The sequence below is a fragment of the Bacillus rossius genome, chromosome 5, assembly GCF_032445375.1.
Source record: "Bacillus rossius redtenbacheri isolate Brsri chromosome 5, Brsri_v3, whole genome shotgun sequence".
In the NCBI taxonomy this organism is placed as follows: Eukaryota; Metazoa; Arthropoda; class Insecta; order Phasmatodea; family Bacillidae; genus Bacillus; species Bacillus rossius.
The window spans coordinates 69,921,119-69,935,747 of record NC_086333.1 but is presented as its reverse complement, the minus strand read 5'-3'; the positions used below and the strand labels follow the sequence as shown (position 1 = coordinate 69,935,747).

Here is a 14,629-nt window from a genome sequence, read left to right as displayed (position 1 = left end):
GCAAGTAAGTAACTTTTAAACATAACTTTTAGCTTGTCGGAACTTTAGTACCTGTGTCTGATAATAATTCAACGGGCAAGTTAATTGTCTAGAGTTTGGCTGTATTTTTATAAGAAATGTGGATTACATAAAAAGAAAATTACACTTAAACTGAAAAATCACCCACAAAAAGAGATTTTTTGTTTAAATAATTTTATTTAACAATACAAACATGTGCTTTGGTTTTCTTGAAGAATCAAGCTGTATTTACATAAACAATGAGTTGTAAGTTGCAGTACAAAACAAGTCACGCCGTCACCAGGGGTACCCACAGCCATAGGGAGGCGGCAAGTAGGGATACCCGGGGTAGCCGTAGCCAGGCGGTGCGGAGTAGGACCCAGGAGCGGCGGCGGAGGCGGCGGCGGAGCTTGCGCCCGCTTCCGGCCCGGCCCCGGAGGCGGCGGAGGCGGCGGAGGCCGCGGCGGCCGGCTCCGCGCCGTAGTAGGGTGGTGGCGGCGGCGGGTAGTACGGGTAGTAGGGGTAGTCGTAGTAGCGGCCGGCGGGGGCGGCCGACGCGGCGGCCGAGGCGGCGCTGGACGCCGCCCCCGGCCCGGCCCCGGCGGTGGCCGCCGAGGCGGAGGACGCGGTGCCGAAAGGGGGCGGCGGCGGCGGCGGCGGGTAGTAGGGGTACTGCGGGTAGTAGGGGGCAGCTGAGGAGACGGCGGCGCGCGTTGCCTGGGAGGTCGACGTGGAGGAGGCGGCGGTCTCGGTGGCGGCGTAGTAGCCCGGGGGCGGCGGTGGAGGCGGGTAGGCTGGTGGGGGCGGCGGGTAGTAGCCCAGGCAATGCGAGCAGCACGCCGCCAGCAGGAATACCAACACCCTCTGAAACGACAGAGCACAGAGCTTACATACAACTCCTCTTACCTATTCTATATGCAGTGTTCTAGTAGCTCAGGACTTCTGAAGGCCTGCAATATCATTTGATCAATGCTTTGAAACATAAATTGAGCAAACTAATAGGGAGAATTCAGCACGTCATTTCTTAGAGTTTTATTTGATGCATTACTCAAGCACATGAGAAAAAAAAAATATTGAGTATGTTGATTGGGTGGACGTAGTGGTAAAACATTGGACTCGTACTCCTCTTGACCTTGGTTGTTCGAAAACATGGTCTGGCAAACCTGGTCTTGGTTTTGCCTGATTCCCAAAAGCCGCCACAGGTAATTGGTCCACACACTACACTGGAAATTTTTTTTCACCTTCAAGTTACGTAGAACGTTGGTTACAAATAATCCAAGGAATTTCGTAAATTTACGGCTTTCTTCGTAAATTTACGGACTCTTGAGTTCACTTACATTTAACATGAACCCAAAAGAACATTCTTGGTATATTAACAAAACATTGAAAAATTAGTTAAATCCATAGTAAGAATACTTTTCTTATGTCCGCGTGTCTGTTCACTTTCGTTCAGAACGAAACATACAACTCGAAAGTCGAAATGCGGCGAAGACCTTTTCGTTTGTTGAAAAGTCCGCGAATTCATTTTAATTTCTATCAGTGCATCAAGGACGATTTATTGCGTTTTCACGTCTGCATAGGCTGTGTCGGGAAAATGGCCGCAAGTTTTTGACGTGAATACGTCGTGTGAACGGGAAGTTGAAAAAAGCACGGCGTCGTCGATGTCACTAGAGACTTGAAAAATTCGCGAATTCATGTCATGTTATGCTAAAATTCAAATAATTATACCTTAGTACTGCTTCTGCCATTGGTTCACTGTTTAATCTAGAGGAATAAGTGCCAATTAGAGAACCTCACTCATAGCAGTGTCGAATCACAGGCCACCCAGTCGAGACGACTCACAAGTCAGCAGCCAATGAACAGTTGGCATTTGCCCGAGTGTGTAGAGGATATTGGAGTCTATCCTGGAGGTCATTGAACCCGCGAATTTTTCCGATCTCTAATTATCACTGGAACTCATATCACTGCCAGTAACACCTGCACCCACGCCAGGCCGGGCGACGCCCGCTGTCTTAGCTTTCTTCCTCTCCCTCAGAGTCTGGTCCTCTGGGATCCCCACATAACTTAGAAAGTCACCACATAGAACAGTCATTACTTAGAATTCTTGAATAAAACCACATAACTTAGATTTTTCATAAATTAGAACGATCATAACTTATAAACACAGCATTGAAACACACAATTTAAAAATATCATAACTTAGAAAGTAATAATTTAGAACTATAATAACTTAGAAACATATAACTTAGAACTGCCATAATGTGGAATTCTTGAATGAACCACATAACTTAAAACTGTCATAAGTTAGAACGATACAACTTAGAAAAAAAACGCAGAAACTCACAACTTAGAAACATCATGACTTAGAAAGTCAAAACTTAGAACTAATACAACTTAAAATACACAACTTAGAAACATAATAGCTTAGAAAGTCAAATTTTAGAAAATTCTGTTTTGAGTGCTTCACAGTCATGTGTTTCAAAGTTATGAAATGTTCGGCGCTGGCGTTTGACACTTTGACACCTTTTATGGAATAGTCACAAGATTCTATTTCTTATAATAGTCGTATCTCACTATTCCGGTTGGCTGAATACATATACGTATACTTAAATACATTGTTGTTTTTTTAGTTCGCTCTATTCTTCGTAATTTCGTCTCAAAGATTTTGTACAGTAAAATGTTTTAAAATTTTTATAAAGTGGTTTAAATAGTTCACTTTTTCTGCACGAAATAAATTTTATTTGATACAAATCGGTTAACGCGTGTGTTCAATATCTGCTCTCAAAGTAAAAGAGTCACAAGGAATCGAATGTTCGAGAATCTTGTCTATTGATTGTAGTGACCTGTAAATATAAGTACAAAAACTGGTTATAATGGCGCATGCGCGTACACTCTTTCCCTACGCATATATAAATAAATAAATATATATATATATGCGCAACTCGAATATATAAACCCGGTTCATATTTTATTACGTTTTAAGATCAGTCCTATTTTAGTTACACTCCAATATTTAAACTCGCATCCCAATATATAAGATTAATTCACGTGAAAATTATATATATTATACGGTTCTGAAGATTCAAATAACCAATCAACATTCTCTTGCAATTCGTGCAAGCAATACCTTGGAATGCCAGGTAATCATGAAGAGTTAAATAATAAAACTTATCTCTCAGCGGTAAAACACATTTTATTTATTCCGCAGAAGGATTTAGTGTAATCAGTCAGCCTATATCGCGAGTAAATTACGAACGAAAACGTATTACAACCAAATTTGTTTTGATGAAATAAGGCAAGTTTTGGTGCATTAACTGTAAATATATTTGTGGGAGATTGGAGGGGAGCTTTTAAATCACGAAGACTTATAAAACAAAATTTCTTATTATAAGTATATTTTTGAGAAGTATTAGATGCTCTAGACTGAGTTGAGCATAATTTGAGATAATGAAAATTTGTTGATTTATTTTAAATGTTTGTTCACTACAATAAATGACTGTTCACGTAGTGTACTTAATTTGATGCATCTAACATAACGTTCGAAAATTAATTATTTTTTTAGGAGATTTTTACGATAATGTACAGTTAATTCACCGATACTGGCCCTTTATGTATAGAGAAGAATTTGATGTTAACATTGCTTAGTAGTTGCTGTATTTTTGTAGCTTCGGGAGTCAAGGACGAATACTGCCGAAAATTCTCAGTGCTCTTAAATTCTAAAGCTTGAAAATGCATGTTACTCGATCTATTGCAGTAGATAATAATACCCCTGGCAGATATAATGCTGTATAAAATTTTAACACAAAATAACAGTAAGAAAGAATGCATTGAAAGTTCTTAGTATGAAAGAAAATTTTTAATACATACTCGAATTTACAGTAATATAATTACTGAATACATTTGTTACATCTATACCAATCATAATATGATTGGGCATAGTAGTGAATTGAATACTGAACGGTAAAGTATTTCCAAACAATCCTAATTTTTAATATGTATTTAACAAATTAGGATCTAATATTCTCAAGACGTAAGAATTTTTTTTAAATATCAAAAACTTTAAATATTTAATAGAAAATTGACAGAAAATTTTATCAGTTCTGAAAAGAAAATTATATGGAAATAATTGATCAGCATATTTACAATGAAATGATTTAAAAATTTTAATGATAGCCTATATTGTGAAAAAGTTCCGTAAAGTCACATAAAATGTACACTGTACACAACAACTAATGCAATTAAACGCAAATTTCACCAAAATGTTGCACAGGCTATACATACGTATATATAGACTGTGCAACGTTTTGATGAAATTTCGATACAAATCGACCTTTTGTTCGTGAAGTCGACATTTGAGCGAAAGGAATGAAAGATGTTTCTAGTCTCACGTTTTTATTAGGTTGAATATTATTTTAATAATTGAGTTCTCCCTGGGGCTTGTGCTTAAACCCATTTTCCATGCGATAAAGGAAAGGCAAATCTTCGGAAATTACAGTGAAATCACGGTCTTTTCAACGAAGAATTCATCTCAAACAAGCGAAGAGTTCTTCATAGTTCTAGATCAGTGATAGCAAGTGCCACTCTTTTCGAGTACAAGATATCATTTTTGAAACTGACTTGAATGTAAGATCTATTTTTTTTAAACCCATCCGAGGGCCAGACACACATAAATTAATATATAATGTATTCAAACAAATTATCAATGTAATATTATTGGGTTGGGTAAGAAATTAATGCGATATGGCACGTAAAGAAGAAACGAAAAATAGTTAAAGCAGCAGTTCGTCTGTGCATGCTTAAACGAAAGAATATATCCGAAAATGCACGAAGATTCTTGTTATTCGTGTTATTCGTAGAGACAGGAAGAGAAAGACGCAATATTGCTTTGAACTTATATCAGATGCCCAAAATATTTTATTTTTATTTTTAAATATCGAAATTTTGTTTTGTTAAAGCAGTGGGCAATAATCGATCTACATACTAAGCCCTAATAAACAGTGATTATTAACAGCTCTATTACAGTTGTACGAATTTAATCCTAAACGTCAATCATTTCACAGATTTCAAACGGTAAGCTATCTGTAGCAGACAGTCGTAATTAATTTCAGGCATTTTACCTAATTATATATTGCTTAAATGAAGCCAAATAATGAAAATTAAAACATATAAAATTGTTATGGCATAAAAATGGTTGAAATCAAGTTGCCTTCACCGGTTACTCTCTCTCCCTCTCTCTCTTTCCCCCTCTCTCTTAAGGTTGCATTGCCACACACCATGTTGATTTATTTTTTGATTTTATCGTTATTACTATTATTTACGGCCTTTCTTCAATTCCAACACTAAACCTCATTTGCATTTCTTGTTTAGTCACCAATATTTTCAACAGATATTAACTAAATGTAAATGTAATGCGCGTGAAAAGCCGCCCTGCGAATGTTCGTAATTATTATAACTTGCATGACCTTTTACCAGGGGTGTCCCTACGCTTTGAGGGACCGTAATATTTTCAACAGGGGCCTTAACCGGGAGCCTGGGAAGGCGGAAGGAATAGTCCCCAGAGAAAAAAAGGACGTTTTGGGTCTTTACCCTGGAAAATTTTGAAAATTAAACCTTTTGATGTTATTTCCTGATAAATTATACTTGGGTTAGTTTTCAAAAATGTTAAAGATCAAACTTTGTTGAAATCGCGTCATTACACGAAGCAATAAAATTTTTTGAAAGTTTTTTTTTCTAATGTGAAATCATGAAAACCAAATTGCAATCGGAAGGTACTGACCAGCGCTTATATTACACGGTGGTTGCAATTTAATGGTTTCTTTTTCCATTAATTTAATTTTTTTTTCACAGGAAACTAAACAAACCAGGAAAATGATTATAAAACGGGTCGGCGTGGTGTCCCGAGCATTTATTCCGCCTTGCCCGACCCCGGAGCGCCCCTGCTTTTCACACACGTTATACATGATGTCCGTTAAACAATGTCCCAGTTGCAGTGGTATATTGTAACAGTTTTATTTAGACTATTTACAACAAATTATACATCAATATGAAGGTACACTAACCTAGTTTTTCTTACAAATGTTCAATATGTGCACCTTTAGTTAAAGAGCACACATTCAACCCAAAGTCTAATTCTTCCCATACTTTGGTTAACAAGTCCGTAGCAATGTAAGCAATCTCCAATTCTGTGTCTCAACTCTGGCAAATCATTAGGTAGCGGCGGAACGTAGAAACGATCTTTCATAAAGCCCCATTAGGTAAAAATGGCACGGCGTTATGTCAGGTGAACGTGGAGGCCAGCGAAAAAGAAGCTCTGTCGTCTCGACCATTACGACCAGTCCAACTGTCAGGGACTTGGACGTTCAACCACTCTCGTTCAAAGGGGGAGTGACTCCATCCTGTTGCCAAATAAAGTTTACAGATTCACTCTCAGCGAATTGCAGAACACAAAACGCTTTACGCTCAGGAGTCGCCATTTTGCGTAAGTGGCACCGCAAGTGAGAGAAAAACGAAAAAAAAAAAAAACAAAGCAGTTACTCGAGTATGCGCTTTATCTAAAACGGTTTGCGTTACCCACCCTTTGATTGCGACCTTGTACCAACACTATACAACACTTACAGTTGATACTATTTAAATTTATAACTGAACTTAAAATGATATCTGTGGAAAATGTTAGAGACAGAACCACAATGCAGGGAGATTTTTCGTTTTGTATTTTCAGAATAATAGCCCTTGACTAGTAATAATAATGAAAATAAATTATAATGCTCAACATGGCTTGTGAGACCGAGCACAAAGGCGATAATTTTTTTTTAATGGCGGATGAATCCGCGATCCTCCACGGCCGTGTTCCGAGAGGTCTTACCTGAGTGGCCATGTCGCTCGCAGCTCTCTTCCCGACCGGAGAAGGTCTTCCGTTATTAATGCAGTGTCCCCATGAGCCGCTGCTCTTTTTATACGAGCGTGGACCGGGGGCGGTTCGCGTCGCGAGTATCCGCCGCTCGCCGGACGGGTTCCCGCGCGTCGGGCGCGTGCCTGACGGGCGATGCAAACACAGGCGGACGAACAGCAAAAAACAAAATAACAAAAACGATGAAAAGGGGGGGGGGGGGTTCGAATTCACCTCTCCGGGTGGGCCCCCGCGCGACGCGTGCCGGCGCGAGAAACGGAACGCACGACCTTGCCCGCGGGATGCGCCTCGTGCGGTGTCGCACGAGTTGACCTCGAGGGTGGGAGGGGGGGAGGGGGTGGGGGGTGTCATCGGACACCTCGCTGCGTCCTGCATGCTTCCAGAGGCTCTGGCTCTACGCGGCCGCATCCAAAAACAAGCTCGGGCCGAAGCGAGACAACACGTGAGCGGGTATCTCTCGTGCACTCACCGGCGACGCGCGACGTCTAAACCACGGTTATACGAGCCGATCAATTAATATTTTTTGACGTCAGAACGTCTAATAAATCGACGAACGCCGGCTGCACGCACGAAAAAAGGATTACTCATTGTCCCGTTACGCTCCTTGTACGCTTGCGCCGCATCTATCTCTCTTCCGCTCGATTCGAACAACCATCGATCTGACTTTTTCGAGGAACATTATAACTTGAAACACTCCCGTTCGTTTCCTACTTTTCCTATCATCGTCCTATCCTTAACAGAATATCACAGATTGGAAGAAGTTAAATAGCAAACATGCATTTAAGTTATAGTTAAAATAATCTCTTCGTTAAGGTAATAAACATATTTGAATTAATGAGTGCAAATAAAAGTAAATTTATCAATTAAATTGTAGATTTATTTTCACTCCTTTGTATCCATACAAAATAGTGATAATTCAATAAAAATGATTCAATTTTATTCATAAAAGTATGCAATCATTTCATCAATGTTTTGTTATGACGTTTTCACGTTAAACTATCGTCCGTAAACCGACTTTACAGGCCATAAATTTTTTAATTTTATTTCCCCTCTATGTTGCGAACACACTCGCAATATCGAAACTCTCGGAGAGGGAAATTATCCTTTAAGATAATGCAGAGCTTGATAAATAATCGCGAATTTTGTTTTCAACTGCATTTCTGGACGCGAATCCATCATGCGTCGGTCGCCAGAACTCGCTAACGGAGCAACTACGTCGACTATCGAACCAATCGATTAAATTTACGTATTTTTTCAACGAAACATTAAATCCCAAATAAACGAATAGTTCTTAGTAATTCCATTGAACTGAAGGACTACGCCGTAATACGACTTCTGAGTTATGTTTTTTTTTTAAGGTCAACACGTTCTTAAAAGAAATAAGAGTGTTTTTTTTTCGTCTGTCTTACCAAATCTTTGAATGTTTTGTTAGTAAACCATGATTATTTTCGTGGATTCATGTTTAAAGCCAATTAACTTAGTACCTGTACAGTTACGGAGATAATGTTTCATTTACGAAGATCCTTGTGTAAATTGTAGATAGCGTTCTTCGTAATTTTAAGGTGAAAATTTTTAACAGTACAGAGCGAAAATTTAAACAATATAATAAAACGGCTCAAAAAAAGCTAAAAAGACTTGAAAAAAAAATACTAAACCCTGGTAAGGTACCTGATTTTTGACAATTAATTTTTATTAATTTACTGCCAATTAATTTTAAAACTATTAAACATTAATACTAAAGTTTCCTTTGGTCACTGTGAACTTAAGTTCACGCCAACCGCCACAGATAAGAGCACCGCGGAAGTTACACATTTACTCCCACCAAATGCGGTTTACCGAGAACTATGATGTTACAGTTCAAAAACTGTGTTTTTTCTTCTTCCTGTAATCCCTTGAACACTATTGTAGATATAGTGAAGCACTTATTTTTCGCACAAATAATACTATTTTGACTTTAAATGTATAGTTTATTTCTATTCTTATATTTTAGCTGTGCATATTTGCCAATTAACCAGGAAATAACTACTTGAAAATAAAACCCCATAGCGGATAAGACTTCCGATTTTTAAACAAAATTCAGTTTATTTATTTTTTTTTTTTTTTAGGGATTGCACGGGACAAACACAGTTACAACAACATCTCGATTAACCGATATCGGAAGACAGGGACACATTTGAAAATCGTCACGGTTTTCCACGGTCACGGTGGCCCAGTGGAATTAATTTAATGGGGTAACATTTGTCTAGATTTTCTTCAGTGTAAATACTTCCCCGTCATTCTTGATTCCGCCAATAAACAAATCGCATCATTGAGGTGAAATTTATTAAAAAACTTCTACAACGTTTATATTATTTTATAAGTCATCAAGCAACACAGAACTCATTTATTTTGGTACTTTAAAAAAATTCCTTTGGAAAACATTTGCCAAAAATAGTCTGTAATACTACAAGATGAATATTGTAAATTTGTGCAACACTTTGAAATAGTTATTTCTGCATGTATGAAAAATGTTTTTGGAAACAATACAGAATATTTACGAAACTTAGTGCATTATTTGAAATTTTGATTCATGTTTCATATAAGTATATATTTTTTTTTAACACGGAAAAGATAATCGGTTAGTCAATAATTTGACTTTATTTTGTTTCATTATGCTTGTTAATGTGCACAGTTAATACTGGAAAGATATTCAGAGAACGGTTTACAAACAAACTTTAACTATTGGAGGTGCTGGCACAACACAAAGCATTAAGCCCAGGTAAGATTCCGAACCCAGTATTATTACGAGCAGATTTTATAGCGATATAAGTAGTTGTTTTCGTGTAAATTGTCAAATTTACAAACATCTGTAATATTACATTATTATTTCAGTTCAATTTACGTAATTTTGTTTTTACAATGGAAATTTCCAACAGACATTGCCAGGAATGGCAAGTTAGATCGGCTCGGATAAAACGGAACCTCTACTAGTCGAGACTCCATTGAATTGCTGTCAATGAACAATTTTCCTTAGTGGAGAATTTCGGAGCTTATACGTTTTTTCCCTCCCTCCCTTCCAGTGACGCTCAATCTTACGCCTATCTTGCCACCTAAACGTTTTCTAATAGTTATTTCTGTTCGTAATATGACTCAATATCCACTGCGAAAAAAATTTGTTTGACAAAAAAAAAAAAAAAAAACAACATGTGCACAGTTTTTGTCACGGGTCGCTCAAAATGCAGAATTAAATTACCCCCCCTCCCCCTTTTCTTTCCTTCTCGTGGAAGTCATTTACGTCATGGCTATCTCCCACATGTGTGGCCACAGGACCCAGCCGTTGCTCCACGAAAATGTATTCAATGCGCGCGGCCCCACACAAACATGTCAGCCTGCCACGACGCGTCATATTGCTCGTCACGACGCCGGAATCGATACGTTAAAATAACAGGAAATTTTCAGAACGGATGGTTCCGGCTTTACATTTTACACTCGCAGTCCTGAGATAATATTCAACAAAGACTAGCGAAATTATAGGGTTCGATGAACTTGTTTCAATGCAAATATGTTTTTACTTAAAAAATAAAAAAAAAGACTGATAAAAGCACACTTTTTCTAAATAAAACATAATGAGGTTATTTTCAGTTATTTTTTTTTTGGAAGTGAGCTAAGAACGCTACATGGATATTTTTCACCCAGAGTAATTTTATCTTGCGTTTTTTATTCTAGAATATTAGTTTAATGTTTTTATTGGGTACCAGATATATAATTAATATTTCAATTTTTTTACAAAAATACTTCAACATTTGTAGTAGGAAATAATTTTTTATTAAAATAATAATTACCAATATTTTTAACTAACATACATATTAGAGGCATAACATAGGCCTAACACCATTAAAGATAAGTAACAAACTTGTTAGTGCGTGTCGTAAAAGTAAAATATTTACTTTCATAGTAAAATTTTCTGAGACATTGTAAAGATATTTTAAAATAATAAAAGTCAAATAAAAGTAATTCAAAAATAAAACAAATAAATTTGTCAGATTATTTTACAAATTTTTAAGGAAACAACTGTTGTAACCGTCGTTTTAAAGTCAGATTTCAAATCGGTGTTTTAATCGCACACAGCCGGCCACTTTGATACATAGCTTGTGCACGTTAGTTAGCGTCAAATTATTGTAAACAACATGTTCAAAAACATGCCAAAAATGTATGAAACACGCTATCAAAAAAAATTGTTTGTCTGTAAAGTCGGTTTACGGACGATAGTTTAACGTGACAATGTCATAACGAAACATTGATGATATGATTGCATACTTTATGAATAAAATTTAATAATTTTTATTTGAATAATAAAATAATAAATACTTGAAATTATACTAGTAATCAGATTTTAAAAATGCAAAAATAATTAACCTTTATTGTCGAAATTGTTGTTGTAATAAGCAATGAAAACCACATTAACTTTTCACGTCACTTTATAAACAGTCGAGGGGAAGAGAGATAGATGCAGCGCAAGCGTACAATGAGCGTAACGGGACACAGCGTAACGGAACACTGTGCGTAACGGGACACTTTTTCGTGCGGGCAGCCGGCGTTCATCGATTTATTAGACGTCACGTCAAAAAAAAGCGATGTGTTCGAGGAAAACGTAGCCATAAAAGTACCTTCCAGATAAATATGTTATTCATGTGTAGGGGAAGGTGGGGTAAGATGGGGTAGTGGTTCTTCCAGACCTGTCAGCTTTCGATATCAAGCTGTGATAGTTGGAACTAATTTAAAACTTTCTTTAGAAAAAATTACGTACGCCCGGAACCACTTTCTCATTAGTTGTTCAGTGATAAACATTAATGTTTGCATTAGAGACCAACATCGATGTAATTTTCAGCATTTGACGATTATCCACCGATAAGTTGCATTAATATATCTCAATATAATTTAGCATAGTGTTCCTTTCAAGGATAGGAATGCAGTTTTCATTATAATTTTACTGTTCATTGGTATTAATCTGTCTCGCTATAACCTTTAAGGCGTGCTTTGGAGCAAAACGGGGAAGATTGCCCGGTGTAAGTTGGGGCGGCACCCTGTCTTACCCCAGTATTTTCCCATATAAATATAAAATGGATCCTTAAGAATAAAAATGGGATCGCTAAAGGACGCGATTTAAATATGAATAAATAACTCTGTTTATTAACGGGTAATATGAAGTGCATTAAATGTATAATTGTTTTATTTGTTTCAGGGATAGTTCAACGGTATAAGCGCACCAGTAGCAGATGAGCCTGGTCAGATGTGTTTTATGATGAAAGCGGTGAATGAAGTACTGACACATAATTTTAATAAAGCAGGTGCTGATTGGCTGGCCGGTTTCTTGAGAAGAAACCCGAGCCTACATCAATAGCTCGTGCTACAGCATTTAACTAGGAAATTCTTTTGGCAATTTTGTAAGTTGCCTAAGGGAGAACTTTACGGCAGCTACAGCTTCGCACCACACAGAATTCATAATTGTAATGAGACTGCTATTTCAGCCGTCCCACGAATCGACATATATAATTATTGCTATTAAAGGAAAAAAAAATCAGGTTGGAACGTTGGCTTCAGCTGAGAGAAGGAAGACAGTTTCTATTGAATTATGCATGGAGGCTGCTGGCACACACATGCCTCCCATACCGGTATGCCCAGGGCAAAGGATGGAGCCTGAACAGTTAAACTGTTGCTCTCCCGGAAAGCGGGCACAGCGCCAAATTTCCGGTTGGACGCAGAAAGATATTTTAGAGTGGTAGCTTGAGAAGTTTGTGCAGCTTTCGGGTGCATAAAAAAACTTCCAGTTTTCCTTTTTGATGGGCACTCTACTCGGTTTCATAATTTAAAAATTCTCGATAAAGCCAGATGATGTGGGGTGGTTTTAATTAGCTTTCCGCCTCACGGAACCCACAGACTAAAACACCTTGATGTAGGAGTTGTAAAACTCATTTAGTACATATCATGACCAAGAGACAACAAATTTGGTTACGATCGCTCCCAGGAAAGGCTGTTACCATTTTTCAAAGATTGCTGAGGTGCTAGGAAAAATCCTTCGTTATAGCTGCGACAATGGGCAATGCCATAAAATGCTCCGAGGTGACAGGAATTTATCCTTTTGATTAAAGTATTTTCCCAACTTACCTTTTCATGCATTAAAACACTACTGACCAGGCCAAAAAAAAAAAAAGAAAAACGATAAAAGAAGTTGCCGATACTGTCAGTAACGAATATCCAATTTGCGTGCCAACAGCAGCTGATCCCGGTACCTCTCAAATGGACAATTAACTTGTATGTTTACGTCATGCACCTTCGAGTCGGCAAGATGACTCTAGCCTCAGTGACTCAGTAAACATGAGTGCTTTCACATCTCCGGATCGGTTATTGCCCATTCCTTAGGGGGAAAAAAAAAGAAACGTAACACAGATAAAACGTCGAAAAATGCAAAAAAAGAGCTCGGAGACAAAGTTTCAGGTAAGAACTAATTACAAAGGGAGAAGACACAGAAGAAAATAATACTAGTCTAATGAAGAATGGGTTTCACGTAGAAGTTTCTGCAGATGGACCCACTGATCCTGTGCTGGAGAGGAAGATGAAGATGATGAAGTAAATTTTATTTGTGAACATTGTAAGCAAGACTAAATGATACACTCTTGGAAAAGCTAAATCCTGCTAACAATAAAAAAAAACTTTTTTTTATAAGTGGATGTTCTTGTACAAAATTTATTTTTTGATAATTTAACTCTAAAATGTTTCAAAATTAATACTTTCAAAGCTCATTCAAGCTCTACTCGATATTAGTAATCAGTATAATAATTTTTTTGTCATGTAATTACATGACATTACTGATTATTGGTTTTTGATTTCAATTGTTACCTGTAAAACTTTAGAAATTATAAATTTTTACTCGTACCCCGTCTTGCCCCAACAACCACACCATCTTACCCTTGAAGTTGGGGGTAAGATGGGGGCATGTGCCACTTTCGGAACAAATGTAATGACATCGTTAATGCAATAGATTATTAGCGTATTCACCAGTTTGTTTGAAAGAAAAACAAGACAAGGGAAGATATGTGTACACAATATCAATTTTCTGCTAAATATTTTATTACATATATAATTTAATACCTAAACAAGATGAAGGTTGGTCATGAGCGAGGAAGGACAGGGCTTCCTAACATGACCCAAAATGGCACACTGGCTTCGGCGAGCTGAGGGGAGTTGTGGAACACTACCTCCCCTACCAACCCCTCTTTAATCCATGTTTTTCGGAATGCGGTCGCGGGCCTCGTTAATCGTCGTCGTTAGCGGCGGTGGCGTCGGCTATCGCGGGGGATGACAGAGCTTCGGGTCACCGCCAGCAGTAGCGCTGAGTGTACCGCGTTCCACGTCACACAACTTCCCTTTTAAAAAGAGAAAAGACAATACCTTCTCGATTTCGGTTTGTTTTTCCTTCCTTTCCTGCCTCTTGTCATGACGAACAAACATCTGTAGTTGACAGAAACGGTAAGGTGGTTACTAAAAATCATACTTTTGTTTCGTATTATCTTAACCTAAGCATGCGCACACACACATACACACACACACACCAACAGACACCTACACAACTATACATTAAATGCTAGCTGTGGCATCCGTCTTCACACAGGCAGGTTAAGTTTTATATATATAGTATTGGTTAAAATGAATTTTATCTTTGAGGCTAAATACAAGAATAATTTAAAT

General features: G+C 37.7%; 1 protein-coding gene across 1 annotated transcript; it reads right to left on the bottom strand.

Annotated features, from left to right (window-relative positions):
* Positions 1-207: 207 nt before the first annotated feature.
* LOC134531980 (forkhead box protein D1-like) lies at positions 208-6,925 on the bottom strand. The gene is made up of 2 exons (XM_063368084.1): positions 6,860-6,925; positions 208-861 (listed from the first exon to the last, which is right to left on the bottom strand). Exons 1-2 carry the CDS (start codon positions 6,869-6,871, stop codon positions 295-297), a joined length of 579 nt encoding a protein of 192 aa, XP_063224154.1. The 5' UTR covers positions 6,872-6,925; the 3' UTR covers positions 208-294.
* Between the last annotated feature and the right edge of the window lie 7,704 nt (positions 6,926-14,629).